Genomic DNA, 24,675 nt, shown 5'->3' on the forward strand with positions numbered 1-24,675 from the left:
TGAGAGGCAATGCTTCCCCACTCGCAAGCACAGAGTCTGAGTGCAGATCCCATTGGGTGGGAAAGGTGACCCACAGCCAGCGGGAGCTGTGCTCTCCCATACCTGTGGAGAAGCAGGTAAATAAGGCAGCGTGGGGACCTTGGCAGACTGGATCCATCCCGGGGCCTGGTAATGCCCACCCCTGCATTAGGAACTTGATCCAGTGTTAGTGGAAAGTTTTGCATCAGTTTCATTGAACTGGGACCTTGATGACTTAAAGATCTCAGCTATATCTCACTTTTGTGGTTAAACAGAAGCTTTTAGTGTCAGTGCATGTCTCCTCTGCTCTAGATTTATTACTCCTGCTGAGACCTAATCTGAGAGTCAGTGATGTCTTCAGTAAAACCTTTCCTGGGGTGACACCCCCCACCCTATGAATTACTCCTGTGCTGAACTCCCGCAGGAGTAGTATTGGCAAAACCTCTGAGAGCCAGACACTATTGTTGAGATTGATTGATTTTGTTCTCAGTGTCATGTGGTTGCTGTTAGATGCCAACCAGAAATTAAGAAAAGGAATGAAAACTCATTTTGAATGAAAAAAAAATCAATAAATGAATGCCTGTCTAGCATTCAGTCACTCTCCCGTAGGAAGATGGTATTTTGTTTTATTTTCATTTTTAGGAGAAATCACAAATAGCTGGAAAAAAAAAAAGATGTCACCTAAAGCCATTCTACTCTGACCCAACTGGGGGAGTAGAAAGGAATAACAGTGTGCATACTTTTTTGTTTTCTTTTTGAGGCTGGGCTTTGATGTGTCAGGGATATAAACCCTAAACATTTTAGCTGAGGGCATCACAGGCATAAATCAACTTTTTAAAATCACATTTTTATGACTTTGATTATTTCTCTTTCCACACACAAGGAAGTGGGGTTTAAGAGCTCCTCGCATAGTTCTTTTCAAAAAGGGCATCCATGGAAGGGAAAACTCAATTTGTCAGAAAAAGAAACAGAGGTATGTGTGTAATGAGGATATTCAGAAATACAATGGGGCTTTTGTGATGAAGTCTAAGCCTCAGGTCACCTAAAGGAATATTGTTGTATTATTCTCCTCTCATACATATAAATGAGAGTCTAATTTATACCATGTTGTGTACAATGTCTGAAGTGTGGCTTTTCCCCAGTGCCTATGTATGGGGTGAAACACTAATAGTACAACTTCTGAAGTTGAGCTAATTTACTTTGTGCTTTTTTTTTTAAGTGCAAAAAAAGTCCCTATCAAACTGCATGTGTTTAGTTAGATCTGGTTCCTGGGTTTAAACCACAGGCCAGAATAAGCAGGCATGTAGCAACTGCCCACAGAAGCATTCTTAGTGACTCAACCAGAATTTTAGGGGACAGGCCACTCTGTCACACCATTGTATGTCTGCTTTATTTGTGTCGGTTACTGTAATTACTCACTTCACACTGGTCTCTGAGAGGCATTGGCACTCCTTGAAAAGCTTGTTGGAGGAGATCATATATGATGAGTGTTTTGCACTTATTGTTACTTGGGGGTCCGCAGGATTATAGGGATAATTTGTGCTCATTTATTGTATCTTACAATAACCTGGGAAGTGGGATAAACAAGTATGACGTACCTATTTTATAGACCGATCAAGTGAGGTGCAGAGAGGTTGATAAATCACAACCCTAACATTACTCACTATCTCGGGTTGAATTGGTGATGGATTCTAAGGGCCTGGCAGTTCTCTAGCTCTGACTCTGAACAGCGCCCCGTTGACATTTATGGAAGCTGTTTGTTTGCAGTGGCTACAAATCATTTTGCAGAAGTTCTCTGCTTTTATGACTGCCTCTGAGTTTCTGTATTAGTATTTTGTTCTGAGACAGGTTATCCTGTTGTTTATAGGGCCATGATCTCCATTGGCAGGTCCGGTTGTAAGGGTGACCTTTCATTCACTTCCTGAGAAGGATAAGTGGTGCCTCCAAGTGGCAGATAAGAGAATAATAAAAATGGTGCTTGTGGAGGGAACTGCACACCCTGCGCTCTTAGTCAGCAGAATGGCATAACCGAGTAACTAAAAATTAAAAGGGGGAACAAAATAGACTGTGAAACACACACATATTAGGCAATGTTTCTTTTCTATCTAATGAGCGTAGCAGCTGAGCAGCATTTTGGCTGTAAGGATACCCAGGATCGTAATGTTTCTGTTTTTATCTTACAGGCCAAGCAGGTGTTGAGTGGCTATGGTGATGAACCGACAACATTCCTTGTGGAACGAATTCTCATTGGATTCCAGTGTAATTTGTAGCTGGCCAGCTGTAAAAGTCGCCCATCCAGAATTCATTGACACTTCCTTCCTCCTCTTGCCGAGCCATCCACAGCAATTGTTTCAGTGTTTTCATAAAAGCGTCCTGTTATCCTTTGCCAGACTGAATCGTTCAACAGAGCTGCTCATTCCCCATGTGTGCTGTCGCTCTCTGAACATGGCTGGGGGGCAGGCTGATGGGTGTCGGGATTCTGAAAGGAGTCTCAGTCAAGCTCTGTGTAGTGAACCCGGGAAGCCATCCTTCACATGATGGGATCCTTGGGTGCCCACAATGCCCATCACTCAAGAGAACGCTATGCTCTTCCTCCCCCTCCTGGATCAGTGGCTACAAATCAGCTTGAGGGAGGAAGTGGAAGGGCCAGAGCAGAGGCTGTGTCAGTCGGCCATTGAGAAGCTGAGAGAGTACATACAGCTGAATTTTTCCATGGATGACAGCGAACTGCAGCATAGTGGTCCCAGCATGTTAGACATGGAAATCTGCACGCTCTACCTTACCAAGGAGATGGACACAAATGAAGCTTTTGGCTTAAGTTTTGGGAACATCCCTGCTTTTGGAGACTATGGAGAGAAACGGAGAGGAGGGAAAAAGAGGAAAGGGCACAAAGGCCCAGTGCTTGATGTTGGCTGTATCTGGGTAACGGACTTAAAGAAAAGCAGTCCAGCAGGGAGATGTGGGAAAGTACGACTGAGGGATGAGATTCTTTCCCTGAATGGACAATTAATGGTTGGAGTGGATGTTAGCGGGGCAAGGTAAGGAACAAAACGGTGGCTGTAGATCTGCAGTGCACTGGGAATTCTGTATAATGCAGTGGATGGCCTTTTAATATTGATCTGCTAGAGCTGTGATTTTCAAACTTTGTATTGGAGACTCCTTTCACAGGCCCAGCCTCTGAGTGTGTCCCCCACACCCCTTAAAAATTCAAAAACAGAGGGAAAAATTAATGTCATGGGGGGAATTGGGAGTTGTCAGTTCCACCAAGCTGATAGCTTTAAACCCCCTGGTGAACTCCAGTTTGAGGCTGCAGATGGTCTCCCCAGGGCATCAGAATAGCTCATTCTTTCTGTTATTTGTGGCTGGAGTGGGGGTAAGGGATGAGGAACAGTCTCTGCTTACGATGGGGAAGTACAGGTGCAGTGCAAAACTAATTTTTCTTTAGAAGGGCACAAAATCTCTCCCTCTAGGAAAAGGATTCTCTCCTGCCGTGTATGGTTTAGAATGTAACGCTCAGGTCAAACAAGTCACCTGCAAAACAAAAGAGCCTCCGCTTGTATGCATGTGCACAGCTTCATTTAGCTCAGTGAGGATGTGTCGGTTTACACTAATGAAGTATCCAGCCCAGTAAGTGAAATCCCAAGTCAGGGGAGGGGGCAGACGCATAGACTTGTCATCAATAACATCACTGAAGCTGGTTGGAGAGAGGAAAAACTTTCACAGAAATTTTCCCATACTTCACTGGGGAGGAAAGCATCCACACCGGTTGGAAATGGTTTATTTACACAGTGTTATTAAAAGCATGGGTTTTTTGTAAGCAATCAAGAAGACACGGTACCAGCCTTAGGGAGTTGAGGGTATGATCCTGCAAAGTTCTGAGTGTCTTGCGCTACCATTAGGTGATGAAAGTCCTCCTTTCCATGGGTCTTGTGTACACTTTTGGGGAATCTCCCAGCCTGGTAACTTCTGGCTCTGCTGCAAATTTCTGAACTTGAGCAAGTGGTGTGGATTGACAGGGCTAGGGCTATGTCCTGACCTTTAAACCAGTAGTGGGCAATCTGCAGCCCATTGAGGGGAGGGTCTAAATGTGGCCCCTGGACAGGGTTGCCAGATTCTACTGATTTTTGTCTGCATGTTTTTTTCCTAGCAGTATTACTAAAGGAAGGGCACATGAAGTGAGGAGCGTGCTGATTGCACTGCATTGACTGTGAGAGCTGTGCATGCCCTCTGCATGCAGTCAGAGCGCTGCTGCTATGGTTCAGTTGTGACAACCCACAAGTTCTAGGTACACCAGTGCAATTACCAAAACTTCCCTATCCTGGAAGACAATCTTGCAGCCCGCTGAGATGAAGGCGAGCTGCTCATGCGCCCGCTCACTAGCTTAGGTTGCCCCTCACTGCTTTAAACAGTCCCTGGGAATTTCCCTCTGCTATGTCAGGCCTCTACCACACTGCTTCTGTGACTTCACCTAGACAGGGCCTGTGACTTCCAACAACCCCTGCTTTTCACCATGGCTCCCAACAACCTAACCCAGATCAGACTCTAGGCCAGGGGTGGACAATAATTTTTAATGGGGGGCCTCTCCAAGATTTGGTAAGTGGTTAAGGATCGCACTTCTGTTGAGGGGGCATGGGGTCTGGGACAGTGGGTGGGGTGTAGAAGGAAGCTTCGGATAGAGGACTGGGGTGTGGGAGGGAGTGTGGGGTCTGAGAGGGTGATTGGGTGAAGGAGGGGGTTATAATCTGGGGCAGGAGCTTGGGGTGCAGGGTGCAGGAGGGGGTATGGGTGCAGGAGGGGATTCTGGCTTGGGGGTGGGGTGTAGGAGTGGGTGCAGGGTTTGGGAGGGAGCTGGGAGCTGGGAGAAGGGGGAAAAGAGGGTGCTGAGGGTTTGGGTGGTGACGTGGGGCAGGAGAATGGGGTGCAGGGTCAGGGAGGGGTATGTGTGCAGGAAAGGATTCTGGCCTGGGGCAGTGCGGCAGGAGGGGGTGCAGTGTCTGGGAGGGCGTTGTGACCTGGAGGAGGTGGGGAGACAGGATACAGAGGGTTTGGAAGGTGGTCTGAGGCAGGTAGTTGGGGGGAGAGAAAGGGTGGGGTGCCAGAGGTGCTTACCTAGGCGGCTCCCTATCAGCAGCTCTGCAGACTCCCTGGCTCCACCTGGCTCTGCTCCAGCACAGGGAAAGAAGAGGGAGTGAGGAGGCTTCATCCACTGCTCCTGTCTTCAGCAAAATTTCTCAGCTCCTATTAGCCGGAAACTGGCCAATGGGAGCATGGGGATTTGCTAGGAGGTGGAGATAGCGCGTGAAGTTTTCTCCTACCTGCCCAGCTTGCAGAGCAATTAGCAGCCTGCTCTTTAAAGTGGCTGTCCCTGCCCTGTAATAAGGGTGCTGGTGAGGCGGCTGCGGGCCGGATCCGGTGGCTTGGTGGGCCAGATCTGGCCCATTAGGCACCTCTTGCCCATCCCTGCTCCAGGCACAGGCTTTGCTTAGGCAGCAAAAAACAACGCGTATGTGGAGTAATGCAAGGCAGCCTTTTTCAAAACAAGGTAGCTTTTTCCAGTCGTCTGGAACACCGCACTGGAGAGTCCGTAGGTGAGCACGGGAAAGACAAACTGAAGACAGAGTCCATATTAGTGGGAGCTCTGAACCTTGATCCATGCTGTCCTCAGTCCATCTGTCGCTGCTCAGTTGGCAGCAGTAATCTGAAGACCCAGTCACTTGACAGCTCTTGCCTTTGTTATCCAGCCAGAGTCGTCTTGCTCTGCTTTCACATGGGGTGGTTGGGGGAAGTTACTTGCTCTAGGGTTTGATGTTTGGTCTTACAGGTATTCATTGCCTCACTAGGGTTCTACATTCAAATCAAATGTATTGATTCCAGCCCTGACTGTCCTAATGACCAAATGCAGAGGTTCCAACTTCCTCTGGGCCCCAGGGGTGCTCAGTCTTGCCTCTACCTGACCCCTTCTCCCAAAAGCCCCCCCCCGGCTCTTCCCACCCCCACTCTTCCCATCCACTTCTGCCCCTGAGGGCACCCTGCCCCCACTGCTCCCCCTCCTCCACAGTGCCTCCTGCATGCCATGGAATAGCTGATCACAGTGGCTAGGAGATGCTGGGTGGGGGAGGAATTGATTGGCAGGGCACTGGTGGACTGGAGGTGCTGGGGGGACGGACGTAGCTGGCTGTTGCACTAATTTTTTTTCCATGTGTGCTCCAGGATTGGCACCTATGACTAGATGTCTCCGGCGCCTACCCATAATCTCCCGTGGACAGCTACAAAGTCATACAGATAATTTGTAAATATATTACAAAGATTTCCACATTCCTCACATTTAATCTGTCTGGGCTTTTCTGCACAGTGGGGTAAAGTGCTACCTTAAAGCATGCTAGGGCAGGGCAGACCAGTTACTGGGCAGCATGTTAATGCATTTTTATAAATCACACTCCCATAGGGTGAGTTGCCTTGCAGCTTAGATGACCTCTCTGACTCGCATTCCCATCTAGAAAAGCACTCCCCACCCTTTGTCTGTCATGACTGTAAACCCTTCCAAGTAGGAACTCTCTTCCTCTGGGTTTTGGACAGCCTCTTCCTCCCTGGGACCCTGGTCTCAGCTGTAGCCACTAGGTGTTGCCATAATACAATCAATGGTAGTAACAGCCCCTTTTGAGCTCCACTGATATCAGTAAAGGTGGGCACTGATTTTCCACCTGCTGTGAGCAAGAGGATGATGTCAGCTAAACAAACTGAGAACATGTGATAAGGTGCCAGAACCCAGCTTCTGTCTTGCAAGAAAATGCCTTTGCAATTCACTATGTGCATAAGTGGCAGTATTCAGCTATCTTACCACTCTCCAGTGCCCTGCAAAATAGAAGGGCATTTCTGAAAAGCAGTCCTAGTCTGTGGCTGAGGAACAATGATGTGCTATTGCCCCTCCGACAGAATGACTTGCTCTTTAAATCAGAGGTGGTCTGTTGTGAGAGGTCGGAGATAATGTCACATTATTTTTCATGTCAATGAAGTTAATGCCTTGTGGAGTCTGAGGGTACATCTAGACTGCAGGCTTTTCGGAGAGATCTTCCAAAAAAAAAAAGTCTTTTGAAAGAGCGTCCACACTTCCAAAGCGCATCGAAAAAGCAATCTGCAATCTGAGATAGCGTCCATTCAGTGAGGACGCTATCTTGCATTTAAGCTGTGATTACTGTGGACTGAGCAACCACCAAGGCACCTTTCCTAGAGGCCTCTTCTTTCGAGAAAACTCCCTCTTCTGTGTCCACACATGTCTTTTTCCGAAAGAGCTCTTAAAAGGCGTTCTTCCTTGTAGAATGAGGTTTACCAATGTTGGAAAACCCCCTGCGTTCTTTCGAAAGAACGTAATAGCGTGGACATTAAGTGAAGTTTTTTCAGAAAAACTGTCCTAGTTCTGCCCCTTCCACGAGAGGCCCCTCTCCTTCTGGGGGACTTGAAGCCAAACCCCCTACCCAATAGCCGAGGGCCTGGCAAAATATGTTATCAGCCCTGTGCTGCTCAGATGTCCTGTGAGCTCCTAGAGCTAGAAAAGCCCTGCAAATCCTTACTGGGAAGCTGGAATTCCTAGATTTTGGTTGCATATGGCAGTTTTGATTCTCGCTAGTTCATGGGGTTCTACCTTAAAATGGTCTATGGCCTTTTGGACCAGGGAAAAATAAAGTCTAGTTAGCAGCCATACCTGGGTATTTTCAGCATCCCAGTCTGGTTTGCCCTGAATTATTGCCACTGTTTGACAAATGTGAAACTAATGGAATAAACTTTCAGAGCCTTCTGGGACCTTTTCCCACTTGTGATGCTGTTGTGAATGCTTGGCACTCCTCTGAATAGCAAATGGCACTCTCCTGAAGAATAAGTGATGAGCACAGGACTTTGTAGCTACCACCTCGTAAGTCATGTTCAGGTTCAGCACCCTTTTAAAGCTGTAGGTGTCTCTTTCAGGGATCTCAAAGCAAGGATAACTCCTGCCCCGTGCCCCCCATTGTAAGATGCACTGTGTAAACGAGAAGTCCTTTGACACCTTAGAGACTAACAAATATATCATGAGCTTTCATGGGCAAAACCCACTTCATCATGAGCTGGAGTGGAAAACTCATATAAATGTGGTAGAGTGAAAGATGGGGTCAGCTTGTGGACTTTTTGCTGCCTCTAATTAGGCTTATTTCAAAATTGTACCACTCAGAGTTTCTATGTTACAGCTATAGCAGTGGATCCTGTTTGTGCTGGTTCTTCAGGTTTCACTGATTCTGCGGGGCCCTGTTGTAAAGGATAATCTCAGCAGGGATGCGCAGGGTGGCCTCTGTGCTTCTCAGTTCTAGCCAGTGTTGGAATTCTCTTGCTTATTAAGGGCAACATCCTCGTTTGATGTGAAGGGGCATTAATTCTGTGCTTTGATGCGTGACTCAGTTTGCATAGCGCATACATGATTCATAGAGTTATAATTCTGTTTGTGACTATTGCCAAGGTTGGCCAGGTCTTGAGTGAGCAAGAGCTGGGCTTAATTTTAGTTTGTAGTTATTGCTCTGAAACATGTGTTCCAGAAATGCACCCTTGTTGCCTATGCAAGGAATGATCATGTTGCAATCTTCATAGGATATTCTTCAGTATATAGTCACTTATGTTTCCTTTTTTTTACATTTTAAATTTTTTTCATAAAGAAACAAATGATAAAAATATACAAAGTCAGCATCTTAAGAGGACGCATACGGCATCTCTAAGGGTTGGTATGCATGTAACTAAGGGTTTGTCTAGACTACATCCCTTTTTCGATAAAGGGATGTAAATTAGACTTATCGAAAGTGCACCCACCAGCATCAGACAATGCCTGGGACAAGTCGTGGCTCACGGTAACAGGCTCCAGGGACAGCATCACTGTAGCCATGTTGTCATTCTCCTCCTCCTCCTGCTGTCCCTTCTTCTCCGTGACGACTGGCCGGACGATGAAGGGCATCTCCAGCCCGGAGTCCACCACGATGAGAGGGGAAATGGATTCCCCACCCCGCAGGATCTGGTGGAGCTCCTGCTTGTAGGGGCACATGTGGGGTCCTGCCCCGGAGTGCGAGCTGCACTCTCTGGCCCTTGCATATCCCTGGCGGATATCCCTAAGCTCCTTCACCTTACTCTGCACCTGTTCTAAGGTCCAGGGTGGGTGTCCCCACTCTGCCAGGGACTCGGCCATCTGGCCATAAATCTCTGCATTGCGGCGTTTGGAGCTGAGATCCTGTAGTGCTGTGATCCCCAACCTTTAGAGGCGGCCGGGCGCCAGGGGGCGTGGCCGTTCGCCTGCCGGGCGCCAGAGGGCGGGGACACATGCATGCCCGGGGGCGGGGCCCCTCCCATAGCCGCGTGCTCGCAGCGGGGGACCCCCCCGCAAGCGCCGCACGCCCGGGGCCGGCGCCCTCTCCCCCGCAAGCGCCGCGCGCCCGGGGCCGGCGCCCTCTCCCCCGCAAGCGCCGCGCGCCTAGGGCGCGAGCGGCCAATTCGTGGCGCTCCTGGGGCCGGTGTCTGGCTCCGGCTCCATGCATGCACCATGTGCCCGGGGCCAGGCCAGCCCCGAGCACTTGGCAGGCGCACACAAATGGCCCCACAGGCACCGTGTTGGGGACCACTGCTGTAGTGTTTCCTCCTCGCCCCACATCTTGGGAGGCACAGGATTTCTGCTCCAGACCACGAGGGTGCCCACCGCTTGGTACACCTCGGTGGGTTCTGGGAGCCTGGGTGCTGCTCCCTGTGAGGGCCAGGAGGTGTCTCGGGGGGGTTGTGACTGTGCCATGGGTGAGCAGGCCTGTGGCAGGGAGAGCCATGCCATCAGGGTGCTGCTACAAGGTCTGCTTCCTTCCACAAGGCTTGTCCAGGGTGCCTGCAGCTCTAAGAGGGGCTCAGAGACAGGAGCTATAGAGTTGTGATTACTTTGGATGGCGTGGCCACCAGGGCATCTGAGCTTTTTCCTGGAGGCCTCTTCTTTTGGGAAAAAAAAAAACCCTCTTCTCCATCCACACGCCTTGTTCCGAAAGAGTTCTTTCGAGAAAGGCATTCTTCCTTGTAAAAAGAGGTTTACTGCTGTCGGAAAAACCCCTTTGTTCTTTTGATTTTTTTTTTTCCGAAAGAACACTATTGCAGTGAGGACATAACTGAAGTTTTTTTTTTTTTTTTCAAAAACAGCCATTTTTCCTAGAAAAACCCCTCTGCAACATAGACATATCCTTAGAGTCCTAATGGAGAGTTAGCTTAAAATGTAAAGTCTCACGATTTAGGGTGAAGTACTGGAAAGACAACGGAAAGTGCCCACTTACTTCAGTAGGGCTGGATATTACCCATAACATTTACTGCTACTGTATTTTATATTCAGTGGCTTTTTTACCTGTGATAGCTTGTAAAGCTTTTCTAGTTAAACCGATCAGTATTATTTGAAGTAGAATCTTTCACATCTCAATATGCAAATTTGATAAAACTGAACTGAAGCCTTCTCTTTCCACTTTCAGCAGTGGGGATAATGTGGTGTTGAACTTCTAAAGACTTAAAATTAGAGCCAAATTAGCCTTGTCAAAATAACAAAGTACGTTGTTACTCTTGCTGGAATTCTGTGCCACTGCGCAGTGCAGAATTTGCACAGAATTACTATTTCCACACAGAATTTGTAATTTCCACCAAATGTTTCCCTTCTTGTGTGTTTCAGCTACAGATCAAACCTCTCTCCATCAGGACTCCTTGGTCCGGCAACATTTGTGGTCCTCCTGGACCACGGATGTTGCCAGACCAGAGAGAGACAGTTGAGAGCCGGGGGCCAGGAACCCAGCCAGGCTGGCTGCAGGAAGGCCAGTGGATTGGGGCCCTGCCCTAGCAGTCTGGCTGAGCCTGTGGCAGGGTGGCTAGAACGCCAGCAGGCTCTGGCGGGGCAGCAGTCTTCTCTGGTGAGGCCAGGAGCCCCAGCACTCGGCTGGTGCTGTCCCTGTAGGGCTGGCTGAATTGGGAATCCTGGTGGCTAAGGAGCAGTCTGTTGCAAGGGCCGATGCTGCTGCAGCGGGGCACTGGTAATGGGGCAGTAGTTTGTCATGGCAAAGGTGAGAGCCCCAGTGGTGGGAGAGTGGGCTGCCATGGCAGGGCAGCAAGGCTGGCCACATGTGGAGAGCCCGCTGGGAGGCCAGGCGTGGAGCCAGTCTGGGGTGCCGGTTGGAGTGATGCAGAAATGACCTCCCCTGGTCCGGCAAAATTCCTCCTTCAGGACCACTCAGGTCTTAAGGTTGCCTGACCAAGGAGGTTCAACCTGTACATACATGTAATGCCTTTGCATGCACATGAGTCTGAACCCACTCTTTTCGCTTCCCCAGTACCACCCCCTGGCACTTCTGCCCACTTCTGGCACGGGGATGCATATACCACTGCCAGAGAAGATGAAGGGGTGTTGGGTGGTGAACCATGAATCTGATCCAATTCCTCTCATCTATGCACACACAGGCACACACTCTCCTTCCCACTCACCCCACTGTCCTGGGTCTTCCTCAGCAGGCAGTTAGCACAGGCATCGTACAACTACATTTCCACTAACACCAACTCACTCCCACCTTCTGCTGTAGTGGCATGACTCAAAAACCCTACAATATGCATAAAAGCTAGAACTTGGACAAGACATGACAGACAGAAAACAGTCCTTAAGGATACTAGCACCCTGTTCGGTGAGATTGTTGCAATACTTTTGTATAATGACTTTATTTAAATGAAATATTAAATTTCACTAGCACAGAAGATAATATCAGAAAAGATACATCAAGCTCTGTATTAATATGCCCCAAAAGGAATCTGTTTGTCAAAAAAAAAAAGTGTCTTGAATATTTTTTGTAGTTTGTATTATTACAGACATACTTGCTGGCAGGTATTTTGAAATAAATTGCCAACATAATTGAAACCAGCATGATTATATTGAGGTATTTTGGCACATGAAATATACAACATTTTAAAATATTGTGTGCAAAAATTCTGTAACTTTTTGGTGCAGAATTTCCTCAGGAGTAATAGGTAGTTTTTGTTTACTAACTTGCTACAGCTGGTGAGTTGCAATGGGCTTCTAAGTCATTGACTTAGTGAGGTCCTACTTTCTTACAGTTGTTTCTGGTATTGTATGCACCTCTTCCAAGACTTCCATAGATAGAGAGAACTCAGTTCTGTCCTGCACACCATGGAGTAATGGTGTTCAAGATCATGTAACTCTTGTCCCCAGAAAGAGTGCAGAACAGACACCAGTACATCTGCTATGTGGATTGGAATGGAGAAGGTAGAACTAAAACATTTCTGAGTGAAGTTGGTCAAAAAATAGGGAGGAAGAATCGGAAAATACTTTGAAAATTTCAGTCATTTTACTCTGCATGTTTAAAAAATAATTTTTTGTATTTGTAATTTTTCATTAACATTTTTATTAAAGATATTTGGTTTCTCTCTTCTCTTCTTTTTCTCCTTTTTTCCTTCTTCCATATTACCACTGAACAGGTGGATGGGGGAGGGGAGGTTGGGAAGTAAAGAGCAAAAAACTTTCTATTGTTGAAACACCTTTCCCCCCAAAAAAAATATTTTGGAAAAAAAATTGAATGTTCTAAATATCGAGGCTACTTTTTGTTTTTAGTGCGTATATGGGAAATTTCATTCATGTGACCTGTCTAATTTCTGAGGGAAGTGCTCTTATTATTCTGCATTTTGTCACAAAGACATGGCTTTCTGCCACATTGTGGTGAGACACTGGCAGTGCAATACGTGTTTTGCCATAATCACCAACTGTTTTCCCTATGGTAGCTGTGGCAATACTTGGAGCAGCCACAAATTTAAAATGATGTCTCATCTGGGGCAGTGGTTGAAATATTTCTGTTTTCAATAATCATAGAAATACATTTCTTGGACCAGATGTTCATTAGGAGTGCCAGTCATTACAATTTCCTAGATACATACTAGGGATATAAAATCCTGTTTATTTGGCTAACCGGTTAAAATATTGTTTAACCAGTTAACCGATTAAAGGGAGGTAAGCCAGGGCTTGAAAGCCTTCCAGCCTTGCGGGAGGGATGCCTGGACCTAGGGCTCAACTGATTGCAGGAGGACAAATAATGAAAAACAGAGTCAGGGGGTGTGGGTCAAAGGTTTAAAGCGAGGGAACCGGATGGGGACACTGAGCAGAGAACCCTGGACAGTGCCCACTGCTCCTCAAAGCTGTCCAGGGAGCCAATGGCACCTCCCTGAGGAACTCGGCTTGGATGCGTGAACCCAGGAAGGAACAGAAGTAGGCCCCACACTTGCAGAGCACCCCAGCATCCTTCTCCTGGTATTGTGTATGGCGGCTTTAACCAGGGCCAGGAGGAGGTTGACGAAGAGGTCTCACGACTTTGTGGGGCCACGGATGGAGTGTGCGTAAATAAAAAGGTGAGGGGGAAAAGTGCAGACAGAACTTCAATAAGAGGTTCTGGAGGAGCCGGAATAAGGGCTGCAACCTGGCACATTCCAAATATGTGTGCACCAGGTTTTCCCTCAGGGTATGTCTACACTACGGAGTTGTGTCAGAAAAACTGCCATTTTTTCCAACAAAACCTGAGTTATGTCCACACTGCAATCGCATTCTTCTGAAAGTAAACTGAAAAAACAGAGAGGTTTTTCCAGCATTGGTAATCCTCTTTCTACGAGGAAGAAGCCTTTTTCCGAAAGAGCTCTTTCGGAAAAAGGTCCGTGTGGGCGAGGAAGAGGGAGTTCTTTCGAAAGAAGAGGAAAAAGCACAGGTGCCCTGATTGCCAATTCGTCCATAGTAATAGTGTCCATTCAGTGTGGACGCTATCTTTCGAAAAAGCAGATCGCTTTTACCATGCGCTTTTGTGTGTGGACGCTCTCTTTTGGAAGGTTTTTTCGGAAGATCTCTTCTGAAAAAAGGTTCTTCCGAAAGAAGCCTGCAGTCTGGACATAGCCTCATGCCATAGAAAGGATAGGCATCTGGGATGAGGGTGAACTGCACCAGGTACACGCCTGTGTTCACGGCTCCATGAAGGAGCTGCCAACTGATGTCCCCGTTGGGCCGTGGGATTAAGGTGGAATAAACACTGACCCATCGGGGTTCCCCACTCTCAACAGGTCTTAGTCCTACCACTTGGTGTTGGGGAGGGACATGAGGGTGAGGAAATGCAACATGTAGAGTACGAGCGTGTACAGATGGTCTCTGGGCGCGGTTCGAAAACAGACTGGCTGCAGATCATGCAGCCGGCTGTGGTGGGGGGGGGCTCAAGAATGGGGAAGCTGGAGGGGCCTGTGAAAAGTGGGCCTGAGAAAAAGAGCCGGAGGGCTTGCATTGGGGGAGGGGAGGAGAAGGGGCATACCCTCTCGCAGGGCTCGCTGCAGGAAATTGAGAGCGGGCTGCGACAAAGCTGCCTTCACCTCCTGGAGCATGCACAGTGGGGTTCGGGGGGGTGGAGAGCCCCATGCTCTGAGCGAGTGCTCGTGGGTCCACCCAGTCCATAATCCACCTTGGTGATTTCTGCAAGGATCAACCTCCAGCACACGGAGGGAGACTCTGTCACCTGCACCCACAAGGCTGGATTGTGGAGCAGGGGCTTGGCCAAGAGATCTGCTCCCTCTGTGGCCACAACGGACCTAGTTGCTGACAACAGCTTCCAGGCAGGGGCTACTCCAGCCTGACCAGAATAGCCTGGCCGTTAAGGGTGATGCTTACTGGTGAACTGCTAATACCTTCACAGCCCTGATGCATACACTCAATTTAGACAGTGGAAAAAAATTAGGGAAAGTTGGGATTATCTCCCTGCCTGCTAAAATCACCCTGTCTCATAGCTGTTGTCATTCCACATTTTCCTTGTATAATGAATTAGATTGCATCTCCTGCTTATTTTAAAAAAATGTCTTAGAGGAAAATACCCCCCCCCCCACCTCACAAGAAAACTTTCTCTGCTCTCCCTGATTCATTCTCAGACATTTGAATTTTGACAAGCCGATCACTATGCTTTACTGTAAATGGATATTTTTCAGGAATAGACTGTGAACACTTTCATCGAAGTGCAGTTTAACAGACGTTTATTTGCCCAGTGTTCTTTCCTTGGTTATGTTTATAAGAAAACATTGTTTTAATGTGAAAACAAATGAATACATTTCCTGACATCTTGTCCCAGGACAAAGGGCAAAATGACTATGGGCATTTCCTGTTAAAATATTTACAGCATATCACCAAGTTCAGAACATTGTTTTCTCAAAGCCTAAAACAGTGGGTCCTCACAATAGAATTGAAGGGATTAAATTTCACCCGATTAACCTAAAAAACCCAAGCATCAGTAGATCATTGTTGTTTTTATTGTATTTACAATTATCAAGCCACCGTTAGGCTCCACTTATGGGAGCCTGAAGTCCTGGGTCTGCTTAGCCTACATGTGCAGTTTGAAGTACTTTTGTAGCCCCAGCAGATATGCGCTGAAGATAATGAATAAATAGCCCAAGAAAACCTTGGCTTATGCTATTCTTTTCAAACTGAGTTTGTATTGTTCGAGCCAGGCAGTGTGCATTGGATCGGTGCAAAATGAGAAATAATCTTCACTACATGATGCTAATACTCCTCAGACACAGCAGATCATCCCATCAAGAGGATTTAAACTCCAAATGTTGGCATGCAGAGTCCCAGGCATGCTGTGGGGCTTCCCCAAAGCAGTGTGGTGATGGTTGTTAAGCCCTTTCAAAATCTAGCAGCAATAGAACATATTTTTGCTGTGTTGTTTTTTCCCTGTCCTCAAGTCCCCAGGAAAGCTAGAGGCAGGCCAGCGAAACATGTTGAGAAATAAGTTGCAGGAAGAAATGAGCTTTCTCCAAAATCCTCTTTCAAGAGCAAAGGATTTAAGCATAAGGTCACTAATCTCCAAAGCCGGCAGAGCACATAGAGCTTGTTTGCCGCCTTTGCATTGTGAATGGGAGCGTGGGTTTGCTGTGCTTCCCCCTCTCCCTTCACTCTGCTCACATAACGTCTGCCTCCTCTCTCCCGCCTCGCCCTACACGGTCGCTCGACTGTGGAGACGAGAGCCTTCTCCCCTGCTGCTGGAATTTACTGTCCATCTCTGCCTCATCAATACTCCATCACTTTCCAAATCGCTATTACCTCTGGTCTCTACTTATTTCTCTTCTTGCCCATTTGCATGGTGTTCAGTCAGAAAGCTGAGTCCAGTTGTCTGTCTCTTGTCCATTGTGTAAAGCGCCTTGATATAGCTGATATGATAGTTGCCTTCCCTCTCCAGGAACAAATGGAGCCATCAAAAGGGTAGACGCTCACTGGAAAGTAGGCGAGTATGAAAAGATCAGGGTTGGGAGAGGGACCTTTAAGACTCGGGCTGTTCAGAGATTCTGGCTCTGATCTAGTGACTAGTGAACGTAATGGACAGGTTCCTGCTGATTTGAAGAGTTCTGGGTCATACATATGTCTGTTCAAAACAACTCCTCTCTTCTCTGATTTTGGCTTCAGATAAGAATCACCAGTGCTAGCTCTTGCACCCTAACTGCTCTCCCTCCTATTCCCTTCCAAGTGCTGGTGGCAAAAATATATATGAGTGGTTAGACCTATAAATCCTCTTTCAGCCAGGACTGAAACTTTCCCTGGCCTCCTGCCATGCCTGTCTTTGCTTCCAGGAGGATGGTTTATTTTGAGCTGTGTGCTGAGTCAGCTCTGGTAGTTTTGCTTAGCTGCTGTAGTCCTCTTTTCCCCACCCCACCCTGGCATCCAGTGGGCAAATGGGACTTTCCAGATAGGCTGGATTAGGCTGCCAAGAGGCTTGGGAGGAGGCTGGTGATGCTGGCCCTGGGTGGTAAAAGGTAAATAACAAATCTGGAGAGTTCATTAGCACCAGGGTGCTAAAATCCCTTTATTAAGATAGAGGCACATCGGTGCTAAAAGCAAAGTACGTGTCTCCATTTCAGTATATGATCTGATCATCTGTTACCTCCGAAAAGTGTTTGTGCTACAGTTCCCATTATTACTGGGAGTTCCAGTCTTGCAGTGGATACCTCTGTTTCCCAAGCTGCAAGGCAGTCTGACGATCCATGCAGAATTCAGCATGAATCTCAATAATCTGCACATTGCACAAAGTATGGCAACTTGTCTCTGCCCTTCAGCAAAGAGCAGGTGAGCTTTCCTAACCAGAGCACATTGCTATTTTCATACACTTGCTGATGGTGCATTTGCTAGCACAGCACGGAGTGCTTTAGCCATGCATAATTAAAGGCGTAATTGTTCAAATCAACACACAAAGAACATTTTGTGCCTATTCTCCTCACTCTTTCTATAATACTTGTGTGCTCACTCACTGACTCCACTGTTAGGTCCTTCTTAGATGTATTTCCTGTCTGTTAATGATAAGCAACTACATTTAATATGCTGGGAAGTTTACATAGGGCCAGGTTGTATGGTTACGACATGAGCCCTGCACAGAGATGGTGCAGACTAGAACTATCCTAATGCGGTGGTGGGGGGGTGGAAGGGAGAGAGTGCAAGCTGCTACACTTAATCTGAGAATGCAGTATGATCTCCTTTGTCAGCTGTGTTGGCTGGTGTGGTGGGCTACAGAAAAAAGCTTTTCCACACTTTCCTTCCACCCCATTTGAGTAGTTTCCCATAGAAGGCCTAAGCACAGAGATGTGTCTGCACTTAACAGAACTCCAATACTCAGTGCTCCTGCATGGGGAAAGAGGCTGAAGCTGGGGAAGGCTATTGAAGTATCCCACTCACCTTGTGTATCCATGCGGGACAGCTCCCATAGGTAAAAGCATGTGCAGCCACAGCTTGAGCTAAAGACTCCAGGCTCTCTCCATGGGACAGTAAAACTCTTATCCTTCGTGGGGCAGCCATAAAGTCATGATACTCTGACCACTGGGGTACTCATGCATGGGTCTCAGGCCCAGCAATGAGGCACCGAGAGTCAGCATGTGGTGTAGGGACAGAAATGAGAAGGATGCAGATAGAAAATGGAAGCCTGCTCAGCAGCACATGCAGTTGACTTAAAAAAAAAAAAAAAAGAAAGAAAGAAAAACAGCTTGCTGGGTGAAAGACTTTGGGGTCATGTCTTTCTGGTGAAGAGCTTTGCAATCTGCTTATCTGATATGACACTTTCCTCAGGGAAGAGTGTTGTCATGCACTCCTGGATGCTCATATTGCCTCTTTGGACCAGGTGTAAGGTATGGTATGACACAGCCTCTAATAGCTCTCTCCTGTTCCGTGGGTGGCTGGGAGTGAAAGGTGGCACACTCCCCATAGCAGAGATTGGGCCTTGAGACAGATCTCATTATAGGGCTGTAAGCAGCACAAAGCTCACATGAGCAAGAACAAATGAAACTTTTTGGATATGGTGTGCAGAGTGCAAGCTGCTCAGGGAGATGTAAAGTGACGCATTCTTGCCTGTCATTATAATGGCACTTAAGTAAAATTAGTTGTCATGGGATAAGAGGGAAAGTCCTCATGGACTGGTAACTGGCTAGAAGACAGGAAACAAAGGATAGGAATAAGTGGTAAGTTTTCTGAATGGAGAGAGGTAACTAGTGGTGTCCCCCCAAGGGACCCTACAGGGAACAATCCTATTCAACCTGCTTATAAATGATCTTGAGAAAGGGGTAAAGAGTGAGTTGGCAAAATTTGCAGATGATACTAAATTGCTCAAGATAGTGAAGACCAAAGCAGACTGTGAAGAGCTTCAAAAAAGATCTCACCAAACTAAGTGATTGGACAACAAAATGACAAATGAAATTTAATATTGATAAATGTAAAGTAATGCACATTGGAAAAAATAATTCCAACTATACATACAATATGATGGGGACTAATTTAACTATAACAACTCAAGAGAGAGATCTTGGAGTCATTGTGGATAATTCTCTCAAAACATCCACTCAATGGGCAGCAGCAGTCAAAAAATCAAATAGAATGTTAGGAAACATTAAAAAACGGATAGAGAATGAGACAAATATTTTATTGCCTCTATATAAAAACATGGCACGCCCACATCTTGAATACTGCATGCTGATGTGGTCGCCTCATCTCAAAAAATGTGTATTGGCATTGGAAAAGGTTCACAAAAGGGCAACAAAAATGATTAGGGGTTTGGAATGGGTGCCATATGAAAAGAGATTAAAAAGACTGGGACTTTTCATCTTAGAAAAGAGCTGACTAAGGGGGAATATGACACATCTATAAAATTATGACTGGTGTGGAAAAAGTGAATAAGGAAAAGTTATTTACTTGTTCCTATAACATAAGAACTAGGAGTCACTAGTTAGCAGGTTTAAAACAAACAAAACAAAGTTTTTCTTCACACAGCGCACAGTCAACCTGTGGAACTCTTTGCCAAAGGAGGTTGGGAAGATCAGGACTTTAACAGGGTTCAAGAAAGAAGCAGGTAAATTCATGGAGGTTGGCTATTAGCCAGAATGGGTAGGAATGCTGTCCCTAGCCTCTGTCAGACATCTGTCAGACAATGGGTGATGGGAGAGGGATTACTTGATGATTCCCTGTTCTGTTCACTCCCTCTGGGGCATCTGGCATTGGCCACTGCCAGAAGACAGGGTACTGGGCTAGATGGACCTTTCGTCTGACCCAGTATGGACGTTCTTATGTTCTTAATCATTAGCATAATTAGCCTGCACCCAGTAAAACAGCAGCAAACCTATGCTACACTACCCAATTCTCCATGGCTAGAAGCCATGTCAAAGATATGCTTTTGTGAAAGCTTCTTCCATAAGAAACTGACATGAATAGGAGGAAAACTCAGGCTATGTTACAACAGAACAGCAAAATTAAATGGGAGATTTCTTAAAGTTTAACTAAGGGATTATTTTTCCTGCTGATGACTAAGACTTACTGGCATTTTAAAAGGATTCATGCATAAATATACATAAATATGCATGTCAATGGTCCTTGGATTTTATAATTAATTGTTTTGTGCATGAATGAATCCTGTACATGCACTTACCTATTCCAGACTCAGATGCCCATGACAGCCCTTTTATTCCTGTAATTTCCACATATGGGATTTAGGAGTGACTGTAATTTTCCTGGAAAAAATTAGCGTTAACTGTCTAGAGATAAGAAGGCAAAGTTATTCTTGTGAATTGTTGTGATGGAGTTTTCCTGGTCGGTTACCAAAGAAACCTTGTCCTTGGGACAAAAGGAGTCCAAACTAGCTAACTGGTAGGAAGAAAGGGTTGCTGATGCCCTTCTAAATTACTGCACGTTCAAATAAAAACAGATGTATTGCCCCGTCTTTATGTTATGCTAGAGCCTATGTGTCTATGGAAAGCCCACAAGTTCTGCATAGTCAATATCATTATTTGTATTGTATAATGTCTTCAGGCCAATCAAGAACTCATTGTAACCAGTAGATTCTGTAATACTTTCTGAATGACTAACCAAGCTAATCACCAGTTCATTAAAGAAGTGCAATGAAATGTGCTCTATCTTGAAGCTGTGACATTCTCTGTTGGAAAATGAGTTGCACTGATAATGGTAGTAAAGCAGTTTTGGACACGAAGTTCTTGTTAAAATGCTTTTAAGAGACAGACCTTTGTTTTAATCTACAAGATTTCCTGATTTGTACCTAACCCCTTAAGAAAAATTCAGATGCAGCATAGATTTTTTTTGTTTCCTCCAGGGGGCAATGTCTTATCAATATTTTGAGCAACAGGATTGTGTGTATGGTGGGTTGTTGGTTTTTGTTTTTTGTTTGTAGCACAGTGCAGTCTAGCTTAATGTATCTTAAGATCTCATGAGGCATCAAAGAGAAATGCTTCTGGGTATACCTTTTTGCATACATAATTAATATATATTTCTGTTTGGGGAGTTTTTACTTACCAAATAGAGTTGTGAGTCTATTCAGGGAGTCGGCTAAGCTTTGGGAAGACTATAGTGCAGAGAAAGGCATGTTAATCAACAAACTTGAAAACTGTGCTATTACATAAGGGTCTGAGTCTGCTTTTTATTCAGTTGTAACTACACTGACTTCAGCATGGTTACTTATTATTTAAACTGGTGTAAGAATATAGTATCTGGCACTAAGTCTTCAAATGCTAAGTAGTTAACCATGTTAGTTTAGTACTTTAGTAATGCAGTACAGAAGTCATGTTGAAAGTAAATTCACTGGTCAAAATTGTAAAACCCAGGAAATCTAAAGATTTTTCTTTAATTGCTCATCACCCTAGTAGTAACTGAGACTATGTCTACACTACAGGATTCTTGCTCAAGAAGCTTTTTGCAGAAGAGATCTTCTACAAAAACTTCTTGCGCAAGACAGAATCCATACTGCAAAAGTGCATTGAAAAAATCGATGCGCTTTTGCGCAAGAGAGAGTTCAGACTGCATGGATGCTCTCTCAAAACCCAACTCTGATTCCTATTTACAGAATGGCCACCACGGCTCCTGTGCTTTTTTCGATTGCCTCTTTTTGCACAAAAAAACCCTGTTCCCCATCCATGCACACCTTTTTGCACAAGAGGAGGAATACTTACACTGGAAAAAACTTTCGCAAAAACACCCTTGAGGTGTGGATGCCCCATGAGTTTTTGTGCAAAAACAACTATTTTTGCACAAAAACTCTGTAGTGTAGACCTAGCCTGAGAGGTGAGGCTGAAATTTCACTGTTTGTCTGACCTGTTTGTTAGATGTATAGTAAGGGCACAGGTCTTAATACATTGTGCTCCCAAACTCTTATGGAAATTAACAGGAATGTTCGATTGGCTCTAGGGGTTGATGTATATTAGTAGAACATAGATATTAAAGATCACTCTTTGCTGGAATATCTTTGCAACATAATAAGGGGAGGCTCTGTTTTATCTAAACCAGAGATACTCAACTTTGGAAGCCGCAAGGACTAAAATGATCCTCATAGCACATATCAAGGGCAGCAACTTAAGTGTGGTTACATATACATGCAAATATATATGCAAATATATACAAATAGCTTATTTCACACAGCACTCCCAGCACTTCCTCCCTGGACGCTAGAAACGCCAACACCCTGTACCCGTCTGTTCCAGCCAGCTGTCTGTTTGCGTCTTTCAGTGCTCACACCACCTGGGTGACACTGCGCCGTTGTGGAGCATGTTCCCAGTGGAGGTCATGTTCAAAGGATCCTATCCATGGCCACGTGTTGAGCCCCATGTAAACCCAAACCGCACCGCGAGCCATAAATAAATGGGCTGGAGGCCGCATGTGGCCCACAGGTTGAGTAGCCCTGATCTAAACACTGGCACGTATTTGTGTGTAAATATGTGCTTAAATCCATCCCTATTGTGGCAAGCACTGAAGCATTGCTGCACCCAAGCCAGTGTTCAGGCCTCCATTGCTGTACTTTTATAGGTTCATCTTTATTTTAACTTTCTTTTTGCAGATTAATTTCCCTTTTGATGATAGTAGCGATTGACTTTCCTCTGGGAATTTAGATTTAGGGGATCAATAATATTCAGCTCTTTAGTTTTCCTGCTCACTGGTAACTGGGTCTCTGGAATTTCAGTGCAGTGGCATATTGGAATAACCTGCACATGTTCACAAAGTTCTTGTGTTATGGAATGTTCACTGCAACAAAGTAATTAGGGAACAACAGTTGCCAAGTCTTCTAAATTAATAACCTGTTTGTTCCTGTCCCAATACAGGAAAAACAACTAATTCAAGTAAAATATTTATTCTCAGAAATGTTCTAGTTTAACACAATGGGCCATGAGCCAAGTAAGCAGTAGTTCCATTACTGTCCATGGAACCACCAAGCTGAGTAAAGCAAGCAGGACTAGCCCTCTTTGGTTTGAGTAATAAGAGGACTAACACATCTGAACGCAGAACTTTTCTCTTCTCCCAGTCTCTAAACCCTGATCTGTCCACCTCTACAGTTTAAATAGGTGGAAGCATCTTTTTAATTCCTGTTTCTGGCCAGACATTCTCTGTTCTTTTTTAGTAGATTTAGACATCAGATTAATAAAAATAAAGGTTTTTACAGTTTTATAGTATCGGGAAAAAAGAATGGCAGCCCAATTTTAGATGGCTAGTAGAGAAATAAGTGCCCTGAGTTTCATTTCTGAGCCACATGTGGGTGATTCAGCTGACAGGCCTGCATGTGTGCAGAAGAGCTGGAATGTTTTATATAGTGGGGGTACCGAGAGCCATTGAACCAAACTGTAACCCCTGTACATAATGGAAAGCCAAGGGGTTCAGGAACATCCCTAGAACCCCTAGCTCTAGCACCTATGTATATATGTCACTATGAATTAATACACTGATTTAATGCATGTGGTCGGGTCTCCCCTTAGGCCAGGTCTACACTAGGAGATATATCTGAATTAAGATACAGAATTTCAGCTATGTTAATTGTGTACCTAGCGTCGACGTACCTTGATCTGAACTTTGGTGCCATCCTCTCAGCGGGAAGTCAATGGGAGAAGTGGTTCCATTGATTTCCCTTACTCCTTGTAAGGAGCAGGAGGAGTACTGGCGACAACAGTGGTACCCTTAGCATTTGATTTATTGGGTCCTTACTAGACCCACTAAATTGAATGCCAGAAGATGGCAATCCGCAGGTTAAGTATAGAAGTGGCCTTCATGGCTGGTCTTGGAAGTATGACAGTCTAATGCTTAATCACTGTTAAAGAATTATTCTTTACCTTCAGTTATAAGGGCCTTTGTTTTGGGGGTCCAGTCCCCTCTGATGACCTGTGATGTATGTACAGAAGCTTCCATGGATAAGTAACACATGGAATACTACAGGTTACCAAATAAATGACTAAAGGTCATTGCTTCTGCATTTTGATCTCTTGTTGTGGAAGGCTTTGGAGAGCAGCTTTATTGCATGGAAAAATGAGGCTTAGCACTCCAGCCTTGACTCTGGTATCACTCACACTAGGATAATTCCATGGTCTATGGTGAAGATACTTTTGCTTGATTTGTGTCAGAGAGTTCAGAAGCAGCCATTCTATATTTTATATTGTCATTTGTCACTTGACCAAACTATGAGCAATCTTGTTTCTGAGTTAATTTGTTTTAGTTCGTTACCTGCATTCAGGAAATAAGTGGTGAGCACAGTAGGACAGAAAACTGTGTTTCATAAATTATCCAATTTCGTTTTAATGGGTAATGTGGTTAAAAGAAAACTGATTTCAATAATTCACCAGCAATGCTGCACAGAGAGAAAGAGAGAGAGAGAGAAAGCTGATGTATATTGATGTTGAATGCATCAGAATTTAATGGCTGGAACTTGGTAGTCAAAGTCAACAAAAGTTTACCACAGAATTCTGTGTACATGGTTTGGGTTTTAAATAATGTATGAAAAAACTAGAGTCTTGATGCTTATAAAAGAATATTTGTATAGCATGGGTGATTAAAGATAGCACCACAGGTGCTTATGCCAGACCCTGGGAAACATAATTGTGTGTTTCCAATACAACACAAATCTCAGGCAAGTTGTGCAGAAATAAACATCTGTCTTGAGGGATATGGACTTGAGAAGAGATTGGAAAGAAATTAAAGAAGCCAAGAGGTAGAAATAGCTTTATGTCAGAAGAAAGATGGGGAAATAATTGATGCCAGCTTTGAGTGGGGCAGAATCATTAAGCCTTATAATAGTTACAGCTGGTTGAAAAAGAGACCAAAGTATGCTTTTAATA

At 45.4% G+C, this 24,675-nt stretch overlaps 1 protein-coding gene across 4 annotated transcripts in view; it reads left to right on the forward strand.

Annotated features, from left to right (window-relative positions):
- PDZD2 (PDZ domain containing 2) overlaps positions 1-24,675 on the forward strand; it is a 307,796-nt gene that overhangs the window by 83,987 nt on the left and 199,134 nt on the right. For all 4 annotated transcript variants that reach the window (XM_075932594.2, XM_075932596.2, XM_075932597.2 and 1 more), the window contains one exon: positions 2,202-3,056. In XM_075932594.2, coding sequence (XP_075788709.2) covers positions 2,578-3,056 — 479 coding nt within the window. In that variant the 5' untranslated portion in view covers positions 2,202-2,577. The remainder of the gene's footprint in view (positions 1-2,201; positions 3,057-24,675) is intronic.

This window comes from Pelodiscus sinensis, chromosome 6 (genome assembly GCF_052426305.1).
Source record: "Pelodiscus sinensis isolate ZL-2025 chromosome 6, ASM5242630v1, whole genome shotgun sequence".
NCBI classification, from domain to species: domain Eukaryota; kingdom Metazoa; phylum Chordata; order Testudines; family Trionychidae; genus Pelodiscus; species Pelodiscus sinensis.